The sequence below is a fragment of the Castor canadensis genome, chromosome 13, assembly GCF_047511655.1.
Source record: "Castor canadensis chromosome 13, mCasCan1.hap1v2, whole genome shotgun sequence".
Lineage (NCBI taxonomy): Eukaryota > Metazoa > Chordata > Mammalia > Rodentia > Castoridae > Castor > Castor canadensis.
The window spans coordinates 7203242-7225553 of NC_133398.1; the positions used below are offsets into that span (position 1 = coordinate 7203242).

Sequence of the window (22312 nt, forward strand, 5' to 3'; positions counted from 1 at the left end):
ACCGCCTGTGACTTCCCTTGGGATCTTTTTTTGTGGTGGGACTGGGGTTTGAACTCAGGGCTTTCTCGCTTGCAAAGCAGGCACTCTAACGCTTGAGCCACACCGCCAGTCCATTTTGCTCTGGTTATTTTAGAGATAGGGTCGGGCTGGCCTCGAACCGGAACCCTGATCTCAGCCTCCCAAGTAGCGAGGATGTGAGCGTCCAGCACTGGCTTCCCTTGAGATCTTAATCAGTTGCCACTCCACCTTGTCCTGGAGCTGCTGCAAAGTTGCCATCTCTCCTGCCAGACATTGTCTCCCTATGGGTTGGAGTCGAATGGGATTCAATTCTGAGCCTGCACTGAACACTGGGGCCTTGTTTGTTAACTGCCGGATTCGTGGTGCCTAGAAAGAACAGTGCCTGGCATGTGTTACTGATTTTATTTTTGTCAATGTGAGCTATTGAGTGAACATATAATTGTATTGATACGTGGCTATTAAGTGATATGGCTGTATGCTGGCAAAATGAATATTATGTTCCACTATGGACATACTTGTAAATGAGTCAATGATCAATATAGACAAATAAAAAAATACATAAATACAGAACCATGGAGTTGATAAACAAGTGTTTGCATGTGTGAGTGATCTGAAAGTCAATCAAGGTCCCACAGCACTAAGAACAGGACTGGGAAAAAGACCAGGGCCTGGGTTTGAAAGCGCTCAGGTGACTGGAGGCTTACCACTACACAGACAGGTTTAGGTGATAGGGAAGTAGGTAAGGATCAAGAGATGAACAAGGCAGGGAGGAGCAGGCTGCAGTTCAGAAACAGCTCCTCCGGGGTTAAATGAGGATGCTTAGAAGTAGGGAGAAAGAACAGGCAGAGACAGGGAATAAGCTCCCCTACTCCCCAAGCCACATGGCAGGCTAGGGGGCCCGAGTATCCTCCAGGGCTGTGAGGAGCTGAGTTCAAGGTTAATACATTCTCTCCACTCTGGCAGACAGACAAACTTTGGCTTCCTGACCAGCGTCTCCTCCTCTCCTTACACTCTGGGCTGTAGGCCCCAATTCCAGTACTCCTTTCTTCCCGTGATCCTTTGTATACCCTTCTCCAATTTTGGGAAACCGGAGGGCCTCCCAGGGAAACAAAAAGCAGCAGTACAATGGTAAGTAGTCCCCAGCTAGCCTGTCCCTGATTCAGTTGTACTGTAGTATCACTGAGGTCAGGGCGGAAGAAGAGAGGGATAGATAAGGGCTTCAGGAGCACCAGGAAAAAAGAAGTGGAGAAATTGGGAGACTTAGGGTCTAGTGGACAAGGGAGAAGGCTCCAATAAAGAGAAAGGGAGATTAAGAGGCATAAATGGGGCATGGTTTAAGCAGTAGAGCACCTGCTTAGCAAATGTGAGGCCCTAAGTTCAAACTCCAGTACTGCCAAAAAGAAACCTGCTCATTTTCCAGATCTATTGTAGGAGGGAGGAGGATCAGAAGAAAACAGACTAGGCCTGAGTTCTGATAACGTGGCAGGGAGGTAGGGATGGCATAGCAGAGAGATAAAACCTGAGGGATCTGAACATGGAGAGGGTTACATAGCACTGGGAGGAGAAAAGTCACATAGCACTAGGGTGAAGTAGCCTATAGAATTAAATATAACCATATATGGATTAGACCTTGCTTTTTGCTTCTGTAACCTGCTTGCATGGGTATATAAGGGGAGACCCCTTTGTTCTCAGGGCTCAGCCTTTGGACACGAGTCCTCTGGGTCTGTGCCAGCACAATAAAATGTTGCTTCCTGCTAAACTGACTCAGTGTCCCGTATCTCAGCTTGTGATTCTCTCAACACTATTGCACAGCTGAAGGGTGACAATAGCTAATAATAATGTATTCCATGTTTAAAAATTGCTAAAGAGCCAGGAACCAGAGGCTCACACCTATAATCCTAGCTACTTGGGAGGCTGAGACTTGGAGGATTGCAGCTCGAGGCCAGCCCAGGCAAAATAGTTCTCAAGACCCCCATCTCCAAAAAAAGCAGAACAAAATGGACTGGAGATGTGACTCAACGCTAAAGCACCTGCTTTACAAGTTCAAAGCCCCGAGTTCAAGCCCTAGTCCCATCAAAAAAAAAAATACTAGAAGTAGATGTGAAATGTTCTGCCTCACCCAAAAAAAAAGGCGAACAAACTGAGAAGTAAGTGAAAGAGGTGATGGATATGTTAATTAGCTTGATGTCATGATATGTGAACATATATCTACATATCATTTGTACCCCCTAAATATATACAATTCTTATTTTCTTTGTCTTTTTTTTTTAATTAGTTTATTTGTATGTGCATACATTGGGCGATTTCTCCCCCCTACCTCTTATTTTCAATTAAAAATAAAATTTGTGTAAAAAACATTAGCAAGATGGCAAATAGTATGTAATTACTGCGTGTCTCTCCAGTTATCGAAGAGGACTTGTGTTTTCGGTGGTAATTTTAGTAAAACGATTAAAAAAAAAAAAAAAAAAAAAAGAGTCCGCGGCGGCCGGCAGGGGGCAGCAGCGAGCGCCCCGCCCCTGCCCCGCCCCCTGCCCCCGCCCCGCCCCCCGCTCAGCCGGGCTCCTCCCCTGGGCACGCCGCGCCCCGCCCTGCGCTCGGCTCCTCGGCGGCTGCGGGCTGGCGGAGGGCCGGTGTCGGCAGCAGGTGGGCGGGGTGCGGGCGGCGGCGGCGGCGGGGCGGGGGGCTGCCAGCTGCGCTCTAGCCGGCTCCCGGGCGCGCCATGGACTTCAACATGAAGAAGCTGGCGTCGGACGCGGGCATCTTCTTCACCCGAGCGGTGCAGGTGAGGCCTGGCGCTGCGCCGGGCGCCGGGGGCCCGGATGTGGGGCAGGCGGCGAGCACCCTGCGGCAGAAGGCTGGGGCGCAGGGAAGCCCTTCTCCTGCTGCTGCCACCGTGCCTGCCGCAGGGACACCTCGGCCCTGCTGAGCCCCTGCGCTGTCCAGAACGAGCTGGGGTGTGGGGGGGAGGGGTCTGGCTGCACCTTCTGCGTGGCCCAGGGGCGGCCCGGGCGGGACTGGGCGCTGTTGCCTGCCGGGAGGTTCCAGTGCCCATCATTTGGACGGGCCGACTGGCCCCGCTGCCCTGGCGCTCTGCCCAGCTGGGGAGGACAGTGGGCACCGGCTGGCCCCCGCCTCTCTGCCCATGTCCGGCATTGCTTCTTGTTCCCGACAGGGTGGTTTGGAGGCCAGGATGCCAGGCCTGGGGCTCACACACCCTCCACAGCCCCATCTCCCGGCCTCAGTCTCCACACCTGTGTAATGGGCAGGTGGTGCTGTGCTTCCATCAGGTCCCTTTTCCATGCTTGGATAATCAGGCCAGAGCCCAGGAGTCATTTCCTCTCTGCTCTAGGGGAGGCCTTCTTTCCTCTAATTCCCAGAGCTTGGGGGATGAGAAGAGGGCTAGGGTTTAGTTGGGTGCCCTCTTTGGGAAGCTATCCAGACCCACAATGTGGAGACTGGAAGAAGCCCTGTCCACCTGGGGTCAGGGAGAGAAACTGAGGCATCTTGGTGTCACTCTGATGATCTAGAGTCAGATATGGTTGACAATGCCCCTTTTGTGACCTTGGAGGGAAGGGGCTTCACCTGGCTGGGCCCCTGTTTGTCAATCCGAGAAATGGGATGAGTGTCCCCCTCTGTGGGGATGGCTGTGAGGATTCTGCAGGACTGTGTGGGTAGTGTGCACTGAGGTGAGCTGCTGCTTGGGTTACCGTGCCTAAGCTGCCCCTTGTGCAATATGTGACCTTAGGCAAGTGTTCTCTGTAAGCCTGGCCTCCCCTTCTGTAAATCAGGTGTAAGGTGGTGTCTGCCTCCAAGGGTGGGTGTGGACTTTAGTGAGAATCTGGTCCATGGCAGCACTCTGGGAGCCAGCCCTCTTGTGTCCTTGTCATTGTTGTTGACTCTGCTGGGTATGGTTCTCCCTCCCTAGAGGAGCTCAGCCCCAGCCAATCTCTCAGAAGCTCATATGGCCATGTTTACTAGAAAGCACAGTGTCCCTTTGAGAATTAGGGTCCCAGGGAGGGGGGCTGCTCCATGTTACAAGCCTGGTGGGGATTCTGGGACCCCAGAGCAGCTGGGAGGTGAGGAACACTTCTCAGTGTTGGTATAGCAACCATGCTATCTCCCATATCTGGGAAGAACCTGATCTGCCAGTTCCCTGCCACTGTCCAGGCCCTGCCACCTGACCTGGCCAGGCGCACAGAGATAGCCTAGGCTTGTAGTGTGGACTCTGTGGCCTTGTTCAGCCTGATGGGGGCTGGCCTCCAGGGTCACTTCTACTGGAGATAGAGCCAGCGCCCAGGCCCCAGGCTGTGGAGGAGGGAACTAGGAGCGTTATAAATAGAGCCTTTCTCTGCTCTGAACACCCACCCCCTGCTGCTGCCATCTTGTTGAGAGCAGCCTGGACCCCAGCACTGATCCCCTTCCCCTTGGCAGGCAGGGGACAAGGTGGCAGGCCACAGGAGAGAAGGGTTTAAAGTGTGACCTAGAAGGGGAGGCCCAGAGGGATCCGTCTGGGGCCAGGTTGCCCTGGGAGGGAGGCAGCCAGGAGTTCTTTATTTTCAATCTGTGGGCATCTCCCTGTGGCAGTGCCGACTTGCCGGGCTCAGGAGGTACTGGTAAGTTCCTAGTCCCTCCATGTACCAGGGACAACTTTAAGAGCCTCACCCCATCCCCATTCAACAGGGAACAAAGGTCCCAGTAATGGGATGAGACCCCAGAGGGCAGGATTCCATTGCAGGAATGATTCTGGGGTGACTTCCTGCAGGGAGGTCCCCAGAGCTGTGCTTGGAGTCAGCAGTGTTTGCAAAGAGAGTCTGGGAAGGGCCTTCCAGGTGGCAGCCCAGATCAGGACACTGAGGCAGGAAACCCAAAGCATGTGCAAATAGGATGGCAGTGGGGATGGGCATGGGCACCACTGCTAAGACTCAGCAGTAACTGCAGTAAGTCCAAGTACTCGTGGTCATGACAAGAGTCAGAGGCCATGGCATCGTCATCGCCCAAGCCAGGCAGATAGCAGTGGGCAAAGGATGGATGGCAGGGCTTTGGCAAGTCTGCTAGAACCTCACCTGGGTGGATGTGTGGGTGAGGGCTGATAACTGGGTGGGGAGCACTGCCTTTACCTTAGAAGGAGGGAAAGTGCTGAGGTGCACATTTACAGCCACACCCCCGGTACATCTGGGTATCTCCTGGGAGCCAAAGGGGCCTGAGGGAGCCCTCACAGAGATGATGATGATACCAGATAACATTTGTAAGCCTGGGGCTGGGGTAAGGCTCAGTGGCAGGGTGCTTGCCTACCATGTACCAGGCTCCAGGTTCCATCCCCAGCACCACAAAAAAGAGAAACATGTACCTATACCGTGTGCTGGCCAAATGTCGGTGAGATGGGTTATCAGTATTCTCCAGGGGGAAACTGAGGCCCGTTGAGTGAGTGACTGCCTCCCTGAGCCTTGGTTTCCTCAAAGGGCTGGATGAGGAGAGAGCCACGGGCATGGCCCTGGGGGAGGGCAGGCCTGAGAGACCTTCCTGGGTTTGGGGATGTGAAGAAGAGGGGGAGGCTGAGCTAGTCAGGGCAGGAGGGAGGAGGAGGCCAGAACCCTCGCCCAGGGACCCTGCCAGGCCTGTAGGGCGAAACCCAAGCCCTGCTGCATAATTGATGGCTGCTGAACAGCCTGGTGGCTGTTCATCACCGCACAGCGGGGCCTCCAGGCCCTCAGACAAAGCCAACACTGATGCCAGCATGCCTGGCCCTCCCTCAGCCTCAGTGGCTGTGTCTAGAAGGGAAACTTAGCCATACCTGCCCTAGATGTTCACAGGGTCCTGGACTTTACGCCCTGGTCCAGTATGCACACAGTGTCTGTTGTGCCTGCAGGTCTTCACACTTTTGTTGTTTGGACATGACCTTGGGCAAGCCCAGTTCCCTGGCTGGAGAAGGCCTAGGTGACCCTGTTTAGAAAGTGGGACTTTTGTTCCTGGGTCTGTCTAGATCAGAGGGCCAGGAATTGGGCCAGTTTCTGGTTGTTCTTAGGTGGCCTGCATGGCTCCTGCCAGCTCTGATAGGGACTCCTGTGACCTCCTGGGTACATCCAGCACCTGGCTCTCATGGGCTAGCAATGTTGCCTGTCCACCACACCCGACAGCCAGTGGCTTCGCATGTGGGTTTCCTTCCTCACTCCCTCCCCTCCCCCACAGAGCCCTTCCCCATGCCAGCCACCCACGGCTGGTGGTAGCACCTCACAGGGAGGTCCTCTGTGCTAGACCCCTCATCTCTCCTGTTTTCATCCTCACAGCATAGAGGGAGCTGCTCTCTTTCTTCCTTCCTTCCTTCCTTCCTTCTTTCCTTCCTAACTTCCTAACTTCCTTCTTCCCAGTTTTTATGAGACAGGGTCTTACTATGCAGCCCAGGCTGGCCTCAAACTCGTAATTCTCCTTCCTCAGCCTCCCAAGTGCTGGGATTACAAGTATGTACCGCCGTGCCTGCTCTTACTACCTGTTTTTAGCTCAGGAAACTGATGCTGAGAGAGGCACTGCCTCTCAATGCCCAAGGTCATGCAGCTTGATGGGAGCAGAACTAAGACTTGAATCAGGTCCCTCTGAGTCTGGAAACTGGGATCTTCCCATGCACTCCCCCTGCCACCCCTCCCCAGCAGTTCCCAAGTGTCTGTGTAGCTCAGGTCTGTGCTCTGTGCCCTGTTTGTTTCCCTGACACTTGCCATCAAATCCTCACTCTCAGAGTCACACTCAGAAGACCCTGGGGGGCCTGGTGCCTGTGGCTCACACCTGTAATCCTAGCTACTCAGGAGGCAGAGATCAGGAAGATCAAGGTTCAGGCCAACTATGACAAATAGTTTTTAGGCCCCTATCTCGAAAATCACATCATGAAAAAAGGGCTGGCAGAGTGGCTCAAGTGGTAGAGCACCTGCCTAGCAAGTGTGAGGCCTTGAGTTCAAATTCCCAGTGCTGCAAAAAAAAAAAAAAAGACACTGGAAATGGCCTTACAAGGGTCCCTCCCCACCAGGGTAGTGTGCTGTGTTACAGAGTGTGCAAGTGTGAGGAGAGGAGCCCATGGCTGTCACTGGCCTTCTAGGAGCCTAGCCCCTCTCTTGGTCTACAAAGAGGCAATAACTTGGTGACCCTGGGGCCTCACACACACCCACACACACCCTGCCCTGCTCCACCCCTTCCTTCTGAGTCCTCCCTGCTTCTCTCCCAGTTCACGGAGGAGAAATTTGGCCAGGCTGAGAAGACCGAGCTCGACGCCCATTTTGAAAACCTCCTGGCACGGGCGGATAGCACCAAGAACTGGACAGAGAAGATCCTGAGGCAGACGGAGGTGCTGCTGCAGCCCAACCCCAGTGAGTGCCCGGGCCGCAGGGAGGGCCGAGGGTGGACCTTCCTTACATGCCCAGGGCCGAGGGCTGGTGGGCTCCAAGACGCTCTCTGAGCATTGGGAACACCAGGTTTGACACAGGAGAGGTGGAATGCAGGTGGGAGAAGAGGCTGGCAAAATAGAGGCCATCTGCTCGAGAGGTCTGTAAGGAGGCCCTGAGATGGAAATGGACTTGCCCACATCACCGTGAGCTGGGAGCAGCAAGGGTGGCTGCCAGAGAGCCGGGGAGAAGAAGGCCAGCTGAAGGCTCACAGCCTGTCACCTGTAAATCTGTGTCACCTGTCCAAGTGTCCAGACAGTTGTTTTCTTTTCTTTTCTTCTTCTTTTTTTTTTTGGTGGCACTGAGGTTTCAACTCAGGACTTCATGGTAGCCAGGTGTTCTTAGTGCCTGAGCCACTCCTGATCTCTCCCTCCTGAGTAGCTAGGATTATAGGCGTGAGCCACCAGCACCCAGCTCCAGAAAGGTTTTGGGGGCCAAGACCAAGGAGTTGTTCAAACATGTACTGTTATTCTACAAGTCACCAGTCTGGGTGTTCTTTCGGACAAGGCCCAGCCTGGGTCTGTTCTGTCACCGTGGCTTTCATCTTCGTGTTTGGCCCGGAGAGCCCTGTGGCTTTGGCTGCTGTCTCCTTACAGGTGCCCGAGTGGAAGAGTTCCTGTATGAGAAGCTGGACCGGAAGGTCCCCTCGAGGGTCACTAACGGGGAGCTGCTGGCTCAATACATGGCAGAAGCGGCCAGCGAGCTGGGGCCTGCCACTCCCTATGGTGAGCAGGCTTGTGGCTGGGAGCGGGGTCATGGTTTCTTTGAGAAGTGTGTGATGTTTTTCATCTTTTTTAAAAACTATGCAAATAATAACTGAATTTATTCTAAATGTAAAATCCTCCATGCAGAAGATAGTAGAGGAAGAGCTGGAATCTTCCCTTAATCAGTTTTGGGGCGTGCGTGTTGTTTTTGCATACTGGAGTGATGCTATACGGGCCCTCTGCCACTGGCTCCATGCCCAGCCCTGTGTGGTGGTTTTTTTTTTTTAATTCATTTATTCACATGTGCATACATTGTTTGGGTCATTTCTCCCCTTTTCCCTGTGTGTTTTTAATGGAATCTTACTGTATTTGCCACTCTGCAGCTGGACTTTTAATATGACATCATTATTTCAGATATGTATTCTCTGTGACACTTCTAGAGTCACTTCAATCTTTCTTTTCCTCCATTTCTTAATTTCCTTTTTTTTTTTTTTTTTTTTTTGGTTTTTTGTTTTGTGGTACAACTGGGGTTTGAACTCATGGCTCATGCTTGCTAAGCAGGAGCACTACCACTTGAGTCACTCCACCAGCTCTTAATTTCCTGAAGTATATATTACATACCATAAAATACTCCTGACTTAAATGTACTCTAGTGATTGAGCCATACCTCCAGCATGGCTCTGGGTATTTTTGGAGATGGAGTCTCAAACTCTTTGCTTGAGCTGCCCTCGAACCAAGATCCTCCTGATCTCAGCCTCCCAAACAGCTACAGGTGTGGGCCACCGGCACCTGGCTGATACATTTTTTTTAAAGACATCATAGCTGCTTAAAGTCTTTGTCTGCCGAGTCTGCTGTCTGTGCTTCCTTGGAGAAAATGTCTGTTCGTTCCCTTTTTTCCTGTGTGTGGATACACTTTCCTTATTTTCTTTATGTCTCATAAGTTTCTGACATCTGGACATTTATTTATTTATATTTATCTTTTTATTGAGCCAGGTTCTCGCTACATAGCTCAGGCTGACCTGGATCTCCCTAAGTAGCACAGGGATCCCCCACTTCAGCCTCCCACAAGCTGGGATTATAGGCCTGTACCCTACACTCAGCTAAATCTGGACATTTTATTTGTTTATTTTTATTCTTTGAAGATTTAGCAAGGATACTGAAATTGTATAACAGGATGAAGTAGAGAGATGTGGAGTAAGGAAAGAGAAAATTTCCTGCTCCCACATAGGAAACAGGAGTAAAGACTCAGAACGGTGGTGCAGAATCCGTGGTCTCACACTTTCTTGGGATGGGGGAACCCACGTCAGTCATTAGCAATGGTTCTCAGCGCTCATGGACACTTTAGATAATGTAGCAGCTCTGGATTCGGATCCACCTGGGGGTTGTTACTGCTCTGTTTATTTAGAGATTTGTCTTCGGTAATTGTTTATAGAATCTGTCCCGTTGCACGCAGCTACTTAATGTTTCTGGCTCTGCTCCTTTAGAAAATTACCTTTATTTATTTTTTTGAAATAGGTCTTACTGTGTAGCCCCAGTTGTCCTCAAACTCTTAATCCTCCTGAGTCAGCCTCCTGAGTGCTGGGATTGCAGGCGTGTACCACCATGCCTGGCTTGTTCTGTTTCTATTTTCAAGCACTCTCCTGAGGAGTGGCTCGTGGGCCAGCACATGCTAGCTGGCCAGTGTCGGTCAGAGGTTGTGCTCAACCATCTTGGGCCATTACAAGTTTAGCAATAGACATGTGAGTTGGGAAACATATCCAAAGTTCAAGGGGTTTCCACATCTGCCCAGTTGTTTTGTTTTGTTTTTGGTGTTTGGACTCAGGGCCTCCATTTGCTAGGCAGATGCTCTACGAGCCTTCCACTCAGGTCTCACTTTGTGAGCGTGCAGGGCCTGTCCGCCTGTCCAGACAAGGATGAGCAGACAGCTGAGTTCTCGGCAGCGCTCAGCGTGTGGCAGGTGCACTCAGCCTTTTCTGGTCCCTGCGTCCCCTGGCTGGTGTGCTTATCCAGCCAGTGCTCCAGCTTCAGGTGGGCTGCCATCTTGGCCGTCCCCAACTACTTGCCATTGACATTGCTGTAGCTTCCAACAGTTTTTCTGAGTTTTTCTGTGTTTCTGCCCCAAATCAAGTCAGCCCTCCAGCAGCTGAGCTCAGGCCTCAGTAGAGAACTGAAGAGCTTAAGCAGATGGGAACATCCCCGGGCTAAAACACCACTCCTGTTCTTACTAAGGTCCAGTAGTTTGTCTTCAAAAAAATTGGTCTCAGTTTTTTCTTTTTTTTTTTTTTGCCTTTGGTCAACTTCTAGAGTCTGACAGTAGATGCTTTTGATAGTTATATCCAGTTAATCTTACTTTTGGGGAAGAGGATTTGTCAAGCTCCTTTCTCTGTCATTCTGGAAGTTTCCCCCAATTTTGGCTGTACTGAGATTTGAACTCAAACCCAGGGCCTCACACTTGCCGCTTGCTAGGCCTTGTTTGTTTTTTTTTTTTTGTGGTGTTGGGGATGAAACCCAGTGCCTTATGTGTATAAGCGCTGTACCATTGAGCCATGCTCCCCTCCTGGATGGCCTCAAACTCTTGATCTTCTTGCCTTAGCCTCCAGAGAGCTTGAATTACAAGAGGGAGCTACCACATTTGGCTTCCAGGCTCCCAAATCTTTTCAACAGTCATGGTGTTTCACCTTCATGGATCTCACTATTTGTTTGTCAGTCCCTGAATGATGGCCGTATAGGTTGCCTCCATTGGCAAGTGAGCCATTCTAGTCATGCCTGGGCAGCTTGTCTCCTCTGAGCTCTCCCTGCTGCCTAGGGGTGGGACCTACTGACTCCTTCCTCATGCTTCAACTCTGTTTCTTCAGGGAAAACACTAATCAAGGTGTCAGAAGCTGAAAAGCTCCTGGGAGCTGCAGAGCGAGATTTTATTCACACTGCATCCATCAGCTTCCTCACGCCCCTACGCAACTTCCTAGAAGGGGACTGGAAGACGATTGCGGTGAGGGCCAGGACCACTCTGCTTCCTGTAGCCACACAGCCCCTTAGAGCTCTTCCCACACCAGGGACCTGGGACCTCTGGGTCTGAGATGTTTCCTGTAGACTAAGTGAGCTGGGGTAGCCTCCCATATCTGGGCCTGTTTCCCTGTGTTGCAAAAGCCCTGTGGGGTGGGCATGGGTCTTGTCATGCCCAGGATCTCCCAGGCCTGGCTAGGGCCTCACTGTCCCCCATTGCTTACCCTGCAGAAGGAGAGGCGGCTCCTCCAGAACCGGCGTCTGGACTTGGACGCCTGCAAAGCACGACTGAAGAAGGCCAAGGCTGCTGAGGCCAAGGCCACGGTAGGTGTCCCCACCTGCTTCCTGGCCTCCAAGCTCTAGTCGGAGCCCTGGGCTGGGGGCACGCAGGGACCTGGTGTTTAGCATGACTGTCCCTCTCGCTGACTGGGGGGCATGGCTGGGGGCTGGACTAAGCTGACCATTCAGGACATATCTCTCTCCAACCCCAAGGGAGCCTTGGTGACCACGCAGACATTGGGTGGGTAGACCAGCAGTGCCCCCAGCTGGGAGCAGGACACCCCACAGCCTCCCCAGATGCCAGCTGGAGTTTCTCGCATGCCCTTATCCTGCTTCCCCAGATGCTTGGCTTTCTGTTCCCGGCTCTGCCCGGACATGGCTCCCCACTAACTCCCCCTGCCGCTTCAGTGCTGGACCAGGTGCCCTGTGCTCAAGCTTCCCAGGCTGGTGTGAGAACTTCCGAGCCTACCTGTCCAGCACAGGACTGAGAGGCCTGTGTAGCCTTGGCCAGGCTAGTGGGATACAGCATGGGCTGATTTGACTGGTCTAGGCCAGGAGTGGGAGGGCTGAATTTGAGAGCGAGCACACAATTGGCTTGCCAGGTTTACTCAGGAGCCCAGGGTCCTAATGCCCACCTCAGGCCCTAAGGAAGAAAGTCCCAGGCCTGGGACATTCTAGGGAAACCGCCCACCCTTCTCCCCAAGCTCTTAGTTAAGGCAGACCAGGGCAGCCTAGGTGAGCCCAGGTGGGCTCACAGCCATCCGTGACCCAAGCCTTCCTTGCATTCCTCTACAGTGTGGCCATGGAGCCCTGAGGCCACATCTGGGCCTGCACTGTCTCCTGCCAGATCTGTAGCAGAGTCTAAACTCATCCAGGTGTGGGTCCAAATGCAAGGGAGGGACCCAGCTACTGCAGTCTTGGAGGGGTTGGCCAGGCCAGGGCTGTTGGGTTGAGAACTTGTAAGTCACCTGGGTAGTACAGTCTCTCCCTGTCACTCAGGGCTGGATAACCTTACACCAGAACAAACTTCCTCAGTCAGCCAGGCCAGAAGGCCTTTTCCTAGTCCCTACAGGGTACGACCTCTTCTCCTCTTGGGCCCAGACAGCCTCAGGCCTGTGGGCCAGGTCAGGCAGGAGCAGTGTCCCAGGGGACTCAAACCCAGCAGCTTGCTCTGGACTCACGCTCCTCAGGACTCCTGCCAGAGGGTGGGCTGTGAGCACCTTTCCACTCTGTACCTGGTGTCCCCTCCTGCGGGCCAGGGACCCGCTCCACCTGCGCTGTGCACTCACTAACTCTCTGTTTTTGTTCCTTTCTGTTCTGCTTGGGTAACTTGGCCCAGTGTGAGGGAGATGTGAGTATACCTGTCCCACGTGCTGTGCTGCTTCTGGTCTGCCCTTCTCACCCACAGGTGCCAATGCCATAGCTGGCCCAGGGCATGTCCTTGGGTGTTTTGCAATCAGCTGGTCCCCCTCAGTGCCTCTGCCTGCCACGCGGAGTCTTTGGTTTAGGGGGTGCAGGTGTTGAAGCCTGTGAGACAGCTTCTTGCAAATGTCAAAAGCACGTCACTGTCCATCTATGCATCCATCTGTCCACCCTTGCAGGGGAGGGGCCTGGCTCTCGACGAAGTTTCCAGATGGGTGTGTGGAGATTTGGGGTTTGAGAAAGCTGTGGCAGGGTGGGCCTTGGGGAGTTGGGGGGTCTAACTGGGGCCTCTGGGTGTGCCTGGGGTCCAGGGGGAGGGGGCCCATCCTGTGGGTGAGAGCTGCAACAACAGCTGTAGGCTGCTTGTTTGCCACATGGACTCATGAGTTCCCAGCACATCCATCCACTGGGTCTTTGTGTGGACTCACCGAACCCCAAGCTCGCCTCATTTCCAACGGATTGGAGTGAGCACAAGGGGACTGTGTTATTTCTGTCTATGTCCTCCTGTCCCTGTGGCCAGGGCCTCTCACATCTCCTGGTAGGAGACTCGGGGGCAGCCTCCTGGTCTCAACCCCAGCCCGGGCCCAGGGTGACCGTCTCCCCCATGAACTCTTCCCCGCCAGACGGTGCCTGACTTTCAGGAGACTAGACCTCGTAATTACATTCTCTCCGCCAGCGCCTCCGCGGTAAGCGCCCCCTCCCTGTCTGGTCTCCTCCCCCAACTGCCCCAGTGCTGGCCCTGAGTGCACAGGACCAGCAGCCAGCAGGTGAGATGGGCCCGGTGACTGGTTGCCACGGAGGCCGGGGAGGGCAGTTCTGGGTACAGGGAAGCAGCATGCCCGCCTTTGCCCATGGCCTGCCCTGCCTATGGCTATGTGGTTGGGCTGGCTCCTCCCAGCACAGTGCTGAACTATGTGATGGACTTAGGACAGCACTGTCCTGCCTCCAGGGGATGTGAAGGTGGCCTACCCACTCGCCTCCCATGAGGAGCACTGTCCCTTGGCCCCTCCTATCTGAGTGCTAGGCCCTGGGTGGGTGGAAAATAGGATGCAGCCTGGGCCCAATGCACAGTCTCCTAGACAAGCAGCTCAGCAGCCACCTTTGTGGCATACCTGCTGGGTGACCTGGGAGGCACAAGAGGGGACAGGTGGGTGGTGGGCTCCCAGCTGAGCCCAGATCCAGCATAGGGCATGTCCTGAAGACAGCTGGGCTGGAGCTGGAGGGAGTTAGGCAGGGGACCTGTCTTTGCACTTTGTTGTGAGGTCTGTTGGCCGCTTGAGTGAGCTGGTAGTATGTCCGTTCAGGGTGGGAGCTAGGCCAGCCACACCACCTCTCATACCTGTCACACTCCCAGTACACTTTCTGTTCTCTCCCACCATCCCCAAAGGGTGAGGCCTCCTACACCGCCCCTCAGCCCTCCTCTCCTGTTCCGAGCATGTTTCTGTGTGTCTCATGCTGTCCTTCTGTGGCTGGCAATTGGTCCTTGAGGTGACAAGTGTACCTTTCCTCTTGGGCTGGTTGCTGGGCCTTCCAGTACAGCATGTGAGGAGCTCCTCCCCCACCCCACCCCGGTGTGGGCCCTGTGCACCGCTGCCCCAATGGTTCTGCTTTCTTTGTATCAGGGTGTTGTCCTAGGTCAGCTTCCCATGAGTGGCTGGAGAAATGGGTCTCCTAAGTCACGGCGGGGGGAGGGGGGTCTTTCTTCTCTAGACTCTGGATGACACTTCCCGGCCCCCTCCCCGGGCCAAGTTGAAGGAGAAACATCCTGGAGGGTGGAGGCCGCCCTGTTTTTTTCTTTTGCCACTGACCCCCAGTGTGACTCAGGCCCGAGGCTGCCTTTCTCTGCTGGAGGACAGAAAGGTTCAGTGACTGGCCCAGGGTCACTCATCCTGCCTTCCAGCAGGAGTCAGGGTGGGGTGGGGACACTTGGTCTTTCAAGACCCCACTCAGAGTTGGGGGCGGATGCTATAGGAGAGACCCAAGCAGGACTTCCTGGCTGGCTGTCCCCTGCTTGCATGTGGCATGTTAGATGGGCCGTGGTTGTCACTCCCCTGCCCTCACGCCAGGCCTTATCCCACTTCAGCTCCTGGTTGGGCCAGGGTGGGTTGGGGGATAGGGTGGGCAGAGGTTGGGTCCCTGGGAGCTGGGGCAGGGCATGGGCTCAGGGGTCTGGCTGTTCCCCTCCCCTGCTGATTGGTGCCCACTGTCCCTCTCCTATTGACCGGTGCTGTTGTGGTCTCTGCAGCTTTGGAATGATGAGGTGGACAAGGTGAGTTGGGGTCTGGGAGGATGGAGGCAAGGGCTAGAGGGGTGGAGACGGTTTCACCCATACCTGTCGCTGTGGGTCAGGTGTTCAGAGCACTGGGCTCTGCTCCACGCTTGCTGGGGCACTGGGGTTGGTGGGGAGCATTTTCCCTCTCTGGGCCTATTTCCCCTCTGTGGGAAACATTTGCTCCATAAAACCTCAGCACAAATAGGCCTGGAGATGCATCTGCTAGGTGGCTTTCCCCTGCCTGCAGCTGCCTACAAGGTCCTGGGGTTTCAAGTGAGCTCTAGCTTCTCCAGGGGTCAAGGCTCCAGGTGTGAAGCTGAGATAGACCCAGATGTCTGCATCCCAGGGAGAAGTGTCTGTTCATGGAGGGCCAGCTGTGGAAGCTGCCTGGGGGTGGGAGACTAGAGCATGGGGAGGTTGGTAGGAGGGGGCAGTGTGGCTCTGTCACATCCTCACTCTGCCTGCCCCACCCCACACAGGCTGAGCAGGAGCTCCGAGTGGCCCAGACAGAGTTTGATCGGCAGGCAGAAGTGACACGTCTCCTGCTGGAGGGTATCAGCAGCACTCATGTGAGTCCTGCCCTGTGCCCACTGAGGCTCACCACTAAGAGTTTTCACCCATGCCAGAACCAGGGCAGGGGCTGGCAGTGAACCTGGGTGGGATGGAACTTTTGTTCGCTAGGACACCGCCTGTCCTGGGGCCAAAGGTTAGACAGCAGCACTGGCCTTTTCCCCCAGGTGAACCACCTTCGCTGCCTCCATGAGTTCATCAAATCTCAGACAATTTACTATGCACAGGGCTACCGTCACATGCTGGACTTGCAGAAGCAGCTGGGCAGGTGTGCTTGGGCCCTGAGTCCCTGGGGTTCCCCAACTCCCAGACCCAATAAATGGCCTGGCTGCTCCAGCTAGGAGCCTTCTGTGAGCCACCACACGGCTGGCTTGAAGGGTTCGGCAGGAACTCTGCCTGGGCACACTGTGTGGTGGACCCCAGGTGGCTGTCCTCAGTGGCTATTCGGTCTCCTGGTCTACAGTTTCCAGAGAAAGCCTGGGTGGGGAGGATGGCAAGGACAAGGGGACGGAATCACCTCATCTTCCTTGCTTTGCTTTTCCCTTTGTGCTGCCAGCTCCCAGGGTGCCATGTGAGTAGCTGGGGACAGGGCCTCCTTCCTGGGACTAGGGAGAGGCCGTGGCCTATGGGGCGTCTGGTGGGGCACATGGGGACTGGCTGCGGCTGCTAACAACATTCTCTCTTCCAGATTTCCTGGCACCTTTGTGGGCACAACAGAGCCTGCCTCCCCACCCCTCAGCAGCACCTCGCCCACCACTGCCGCAGCCACCATGCCTGTGGTACCCACAGTGGCTGGCTTGTCTCCTCCTGGAGAAGCTGCACTCTGCCTGGAGGAAGTGGCACCCCCTGCCAGTGGGACCCGCAAGGCCCGGGTGCTCTATGACTATGAGGCAGCCGACAGCAGTGAGCTGGCCCTGCTGGCTGACGAGGTGGGCCTGCGCAAACAGGCTAGGGCTGGAATAGGAGCTCCTGGGAGTATTGAGTCTACAGACCTGAGGTCACTGTCTTAGAGTCTCCTAGGGACCCTGGGGCAGAGCAGGTCTGGGGGTAAGAAATGGCCCTTACCTGGTGTCTGAATAGCACCATGAGGAGATGGGACACCTGCCACTGAAGTGTAGATGCCCTGGCCACAGGGAGATGGCACCTTTGTTGCTCCCCTAGTCCTGCTGCCAGTTTTGCCCCCATCCAGGGCATGACCTTTTTTCTGTTGTTCTTGTAGCTCATCACCGTCTACAGCCTGCCTGGCATGGACCCTGACTGGCTTATTGGCGAGAGAGGCAACAAGAAGGGCAAGGTCCCTGTTACCTACTTGGAACTGCTCAGCTAAGCAGGCCCCTCCCAGGCTCTGCCCTGCCACTTGTCTGTTGGTGACAGCTACTCAGGGTGGGGAGACTAACCCCATTCTGCCCATGCCCCCTCATCCAGCTGTGAGACGGGCTGAACGGCCCGCCCCTCTCAGCCCTGCTTCTGACCTGTGGTTCTGGAGCCCTGGCCCTGCCTGCACACGCTGCACATCCCAATCCTTCCAGCTCCCCTAAGGAGGGCCACTGGGCTCGGCATTGCAGTAGGCCCAGGACCTGCTGGGAGCACCCCTGCATTGAAGAAAGCACGTGCCTTTTAGTTGCCAAAGGCCAGGAGGGGACAGTAGCAAGGAGGCAGGCAGATCTCTGGCAGCCCGGGGCCTCAGTACTGCCCTGGGAGGGGAGAGGTCAGCAGGAGATAAACCAGCCCAGAGCAGCACTGTCTGGTGCTACCCTCTCCCCTTCTCCCTCACAGCTCAAGCTAAGGCCGTGGCTCTAGCCTTCCCCTCCCACACTTTTTAACTGGTATTTTTACTTCTGCCTGTCTGCTTGCTCTCTAGCCAAAGGTGAATAAACCCTACTTTGTGTGCAAGTTGCCTGGGCTCCCATCAGGGTCTTTTGAGTGCACAGGCTAGCCCTGAGGTTGCGGGGTCCAGATTTTCATCTTCTTTGGGTGGGGGTGGTGGATTGCACCCAGAGCATAGGGCAAAAGGTAAGTTTTTCAAAGCTTCCTGGTCACACCAGGGCTCAGCCTCTCCTGGCAGCACAGTTCCCACTGTGAAGCTGTAAAATAAAAACACTTTGTTTCTAAGAAAAACTTCCCTAAATTTGGACTGTAGAGTGGACTATAAGTGGCTTGCCTGCCAGCTGAAACTCAACTAGCTGGCAGCCTTCTGTCGGCCCAGCCTGGAGCCTAGCTTGTGCCCACAGGTCCTCACAGCAAATTCAGTGTCCACACTATAATGAGGGAAGAATGATCAGAGATGGTCACCATCTTGAGGTGCTACAGCTGGCAGGTGAGCAGGCCCAGGGACCAAACCCTGGTCAGCCTGACTTGGGACCTCAAGTGTGGTCATATCTTAGATGGGCCCAGCATTCTGCACTGTGGCTTCTGTAAGTGGGAGAAGGGGTCTGAGCTATAAATAGAAGTAGAGCTCCAGAAAGGCTGCACCTGGAGATAAAACACAGCCAGCTGGGCAAGCTAAAGAAAGGAGTGTCTGACACCAGGCACCCAGGACTTAGAGAAGGAATGCTGGTGAGTTAGCCATCGATACATATCCTGCCTTCCCCTGGCCACCACCATGCTTACTGGGCCCTAAGCTGACGCCACCTGTCCAAAGTTCTGAGGGAGCTGGCATGTCTACCCCTTGCTTTGAAGGCACACCTCACTCCATCATCTATAAACAGTACTTTAATATTTGTATAAATAGACCACAGTATTAGCAAAAACTGTAAGAACAGACCGTGGAAACCCTCACACCGCACCCAGCTTCTCCTATGCTGCTGGGAGGCTCCAGTGCCTCCCTGGCTGGCCACGTGCTGTGGGGAATGCTTGAAGGAAGGAGCCACCTTGGGGATGTTTTGACCTTGAGCGCCTGAGCGCACAAACCCCTAGCTCCCCACCCCTGTTGACCACTTGATCTAGTACAAAAATAATGTCAGCGGGAAGGTGGTTGGAGTCGTGGCTACTTGGGAGAGGGTGATGGGAGCTGCTCTCAGTGGCTGGCACCCGTTGCAGGAGTACCCTCTGCCCAGAACTGCTGTGCGGGCTGGTGGGAGTGGCAAGCAAACAGCATGCCACGGTCCTATCTCTGCACATGCCGGACGAAAGCCTGCACCAGCTGGATCAGAGGCTCCTGACTCTCGGGACTGGCTTTGGAGACAGAGGTGGCCTTTCCCTGGGGTGAAGGCAGGATGCCAGCAGCAGGGGAGCTGGGGGCTCCCCGGCGGAAGTAGCGTGAGAGGCTGGAAAGCAGTGTGCTCTAGAAGGAAAAGGGCAGTTTGGTGAAGCCAAGCAGCCCCCAGGCCACTGTTCCCAAGCCCCAGGGACTGGCCAGACAGTACCCCATGAAGCTCTTTCCCTGTGCCCCAGCTCTCCATCCAGAGCCCCTCTCTATCCCTCCATACCAGCTCTGAGCTGAGCTCCTGCTTCATCCTCTGTTTGTCCCGGGGGTGCACAGCTGGGTCCCTAAGGTACCGCATTGCCTGGGAGATGAGCAGGTAGAAGCAGTTTTCCATGGTGAACATCAGGAGGGACCTGAGAGAAGGCAAGGTTGCCACTGCTGCAAAGGGCTGCCTGGCAGCTGCAGATGAGCCACTTAGCCCACAGATTAACAGCCCTCAAGTGACCATGCCCAGGGACTGTAAGGTCTTACTTTAATGTTCTGGTCCCTTCTGCCTGTGTGCTGAGCCCCACAGCCTGGGTTAGGGGCTCCTTTTTCTTGTCCAGCTGGAGAAAGAGAAGCAGTTCAAAAATCAGACATGGAAAGCTCCCAGTTACTGAGACTTCCTACTTGGCAGGTCCTATACTATGTAATTTTTTCATCAGTTACCTCAGTGAGTCCTCCCATTAGATCTTAGTGTACTTTTTTTTTCCTTTGCGTTACTAGGATTTGAACTCAGGGCCTACACCTTGAGCCACTCCAACAGCCCTTTCAAGCAATGGGTTTTTTTGAGATAGTCTTCTGAATTATTTGCCCCAGGCTGGCTTCAACCCGAGATTCTCCTGATCTTTGCCTCCTGAGTAGCTAGGATTACAGACATTAAGAGGTGTCACAGGGTCATAGCGCTCAAGTGGTAGGGCGCCTCCCTAGCAAGCACAAAGTTCTGAGTTCAAGCCCCAGTGCCATTACTAGGGAGGGTGAATAATATGCCCCATTTCACTGGGACGTGGCAGACAGTGGAGAGTTGGGTGGAGGGGCCAACAGAACCTGACTTACCTCTCCAAGCATGTTGAGGGCCACATTCACTGTTGCCAGGAGCGTCCCGAAGGAGGGGGCCACTTCAGAGTCAAAGGTGGGAGTGGTAAAACTCAGAGCAAACAGGAAATTGTATTCAGCAAGATCTAGGGACTGCAAAGCAAAGAAAACTGCTCTGGAACCTAAGACCCAGAGCAGCACAGAGCAGATTGAAGGCTGGCTGCTGGGCCTGGTGGTGCGTGAGGTGGTGGCAAGTACCTGATCCAGCAGGATCTGGCAGACATCTGGGGTGAAGTGGCGCAGGGCTGCCAGGGTTCTGCTGAGGATCTTAAGAAGGCCATACTGGACCATGTGCAATGCTCGCTGTTCTGACGCCTCGGTATTAGCAGTGGGCTGCTTCGAGGAGCAGCTGGAGAGGGCAGCAGGAACTGCAGTGGTGAGTGGCCGCTGAACGCGGGGGGTGACAGCTGAGGGGAGGCCATCCCCATTTTTGTTCTGAGGAAAGTCAAGAAATGAAGGAGAAGCCCAAGGAGGCAAGGGAAGACATGCCAGGCTGTGGTGGGGTCAGGGACTGGTTACCTGCAGGTAGTGCTGCAGCATCTTGCGGCTGTGCAGGAGTGAGGTGCAGGCCTGGCACAGGTAACCCAGGTTCACCTGGGACACGGGAAGGTTTTGGTGACAGTCCCCACCACCCACCTAGGCCAAACAAACAGGCCTGTCCATCCCAGTGCACCACTCTTCTCACCTATGGACACTAATCTAATGTCCGGTCATCCACCAAATGTGCTGGGCTGCAGGCTCTGTGCTAGCAAGGGCCCAGACCTGGACTGTTACCCTGGGACTAGCTACATGCCTGCACATTACAAGGTCTCAGTAACTAAAGAACATGGGATTACTATTCATATGTCACAGAAGAGCAGAGGTGAAATGACCTGGCCAAACTGACAAAAGCAGCACCTGCCTGCCTGCCTCCAGACCCTGTTTTCTCCCTGGTTCTTCCAGCTTAGGTCTGCTCCTGAAGGGTCTGAACCCAGGTCTACCTCATAGAGCCCATTTCCATCCTACTCTGCCATACATCACTGCGGAGGAAAGAATTCAGCAGTCTGAGCCAAACCCTGTAACCCTCAAGCAAGAAGCCCACACTGAACAGCGTGTACTTTCCTAGAGATGCCCCCACAGTCCCCGCAGCCTCCTTGCCCCTGGCATCTCACCAGACCCTCCAGGAAGCTGTGCCCTGAAGCCCCACCTGGACATCACGCATGAGCTGAGGCAAGTGGAAGTGCCATTCCTTCCTGAAGTGAGACAGCTGCAGAATGAGGCCCACAGTGTGATCTGCCTCCTCCAGGCACGCCAGACTTTGCACCGTCCTCACTGCATTGAGGCACTGGGAGGACAGAGGACAGCAGAGGAGGACAGGATAACTCAGGGACCTGATACACCATGCCTGCCTGCCTACCTATGGAGGGTAGAGCCTGGGCCCGGTCACGCTGAAGTGACAGTGCCAACAGTGTCCCGCTACTCAGGACAGGCTTCTGTCTGAGCAAGCCCACGCCCATTCCCCCCAGTCACAGCTCTGGCCCACATGGGTAGGGACCCCACTTCTGAGGGGCCAGCAGACCCTCACCTGCAAGGCCCGCTCTTGGTGGACACCCATGAAATCCAGGGCCTCAGTCAGGAAGTTGTAGCGCAGAGTCTTGAGCAGCCGCTCCATCAGGGACATGGACAGACGGTAGACCCCTGGCCAGGATGGGGCATCCAGGGCCTTCCGAGAGGTGCTGGGTGCCTAAGACAAATGGCAGCCCAGCTTAGGACATGGTGCCAGGAGAACCCGCTGATAGGGCAGCAGGGCCTCCTTGTAGCCCAGCTGCTGGGAGGAAAAAAAAAATCATCTTGGAGCAGATACAGCCACCACTGGCACCAGCAGGGCCAGAAGGGGTCAAGGGCAATGGACATGGACAGGTACAGAATCCCAGGCTCTAGAATTTTATCTGCCACTAACCAGTTGTGTCAACTTGACACGTCCCTGCTCTGGCCCTCACGTGCTCCCTCCAAAGGGCAGCTGAAATAGACAACGAACATATAATACAAGCAGGAAGGAGGGAGGGAGAAGTTTGGTGGAGACTACTCTTGAGACTAGAAGGCATATACCAAACCAGAGGTAAATGAGGCACCCAGAGGTCTGAGGGGCCAGGAAAAGACAGTTGCTGAGTGGTGGAGGCACAGCCCTAGGGACCTGTTCTTAGCCCAGTTAGGAAACAGTAAGTTCATCCCATCTCCCAAAGTTGGTGTACAGGAAGCAAGGACCAGGTGGTACCTATTTTTCTCGCCTTTTTTTGGTGCTACAGATTACGCCCAGGGCCTGGCTCTCTGCTAATCACTCAGGGCCTTTTAGTGGCTGAAC

The 22312-nt window shown here is 54.6% G+C and overlaps 2 protein-coding genes across 13 annotated transcripts in view; one reads left to right on the forward strand and one right to left on the reverse strand.

Annotated features, from left to right (window-relative positions):
• The first annotated feature begins 2637 nt into the window (after positions 1-2637).
• Sh3glb2 (SH3 domain containing GRB2 like, endophilin B2) lies at positions 2638-17158 on the forward strand. 12 transcript variants are annotated; one of them, XM_074053046.1, is made up of 14 exons: positions 2638-2800; positions 7226-7367; positions 8039-8167; positions 11002-11135; positions 11381-11473; positions 12768-12836; positions 13474-13536; positions 14561-14710; positions 15096-15119; positions 15602-15691; positions 15860-15960; positions 16156-16263; positions 16381-16621; positions 16912-17158. In XM_074053046.1, the coding sequence occupies exons 1-14, from the start codon at positions 2738-2740 to the stop codon at positions 17017-17019; spliced, it is 1515 nt and encodes a 504-aa protein (XP_073909147.1). In that variant the 5' UTR covers positions 2638-2737; the 3' UTR covers positions 17020-17158. The 12 variants fall into 12 exon arrangements, with proteins under 12 accessions (XP_073909147.1, XP_073909149.1, XP_073909150.1 ...); XM_074053048.1 differs by having other exon boundaries at positions 2640-2800; positions 16249-16263; XM_074053049.1 differs by lacking the exon at positions 16156-16263 and having other exon boundaries at positions 2640-2800.
• Positions 17159-18389: 1231 nt separating this feature from the next.
• Positions 18390-22312, reverse strand: part of Nup188 (nucleoporin 188) — a 42279-nt gene continuing 38356 nt past the window's right edge. The window contains exons 37-44 of the mRNA XM_074053029.1: positions 21536-21694; positions 21158-21295; positions 20491-20565; positions 20170-20406; positions 19933-20064; positions 19369-19442; positions 19121-19250; positions 18390-18975 (exon numbers count right to left, since the gene is read on the reverse strand). Coding sequence (XP_073909130.1) covers positions 18799-18975; positions 19121-19250; positions 19369-19442; positions 19933-20064; positions 20170-20406; positions 20491-20565; positions 21158-21295; positions 21536-21694 — 1122 coding nt within the window. The 3' untranslated portion in view covers positions 18390-18798. The remainder of the gene's footprint in view (positions 18976-19120; positions 19251-19368; positions 19443-19932; positions 20065-20169; positions 20407-20490; positions 20566-21157; positions 21296-21535; positions 21695-22312) is intronic.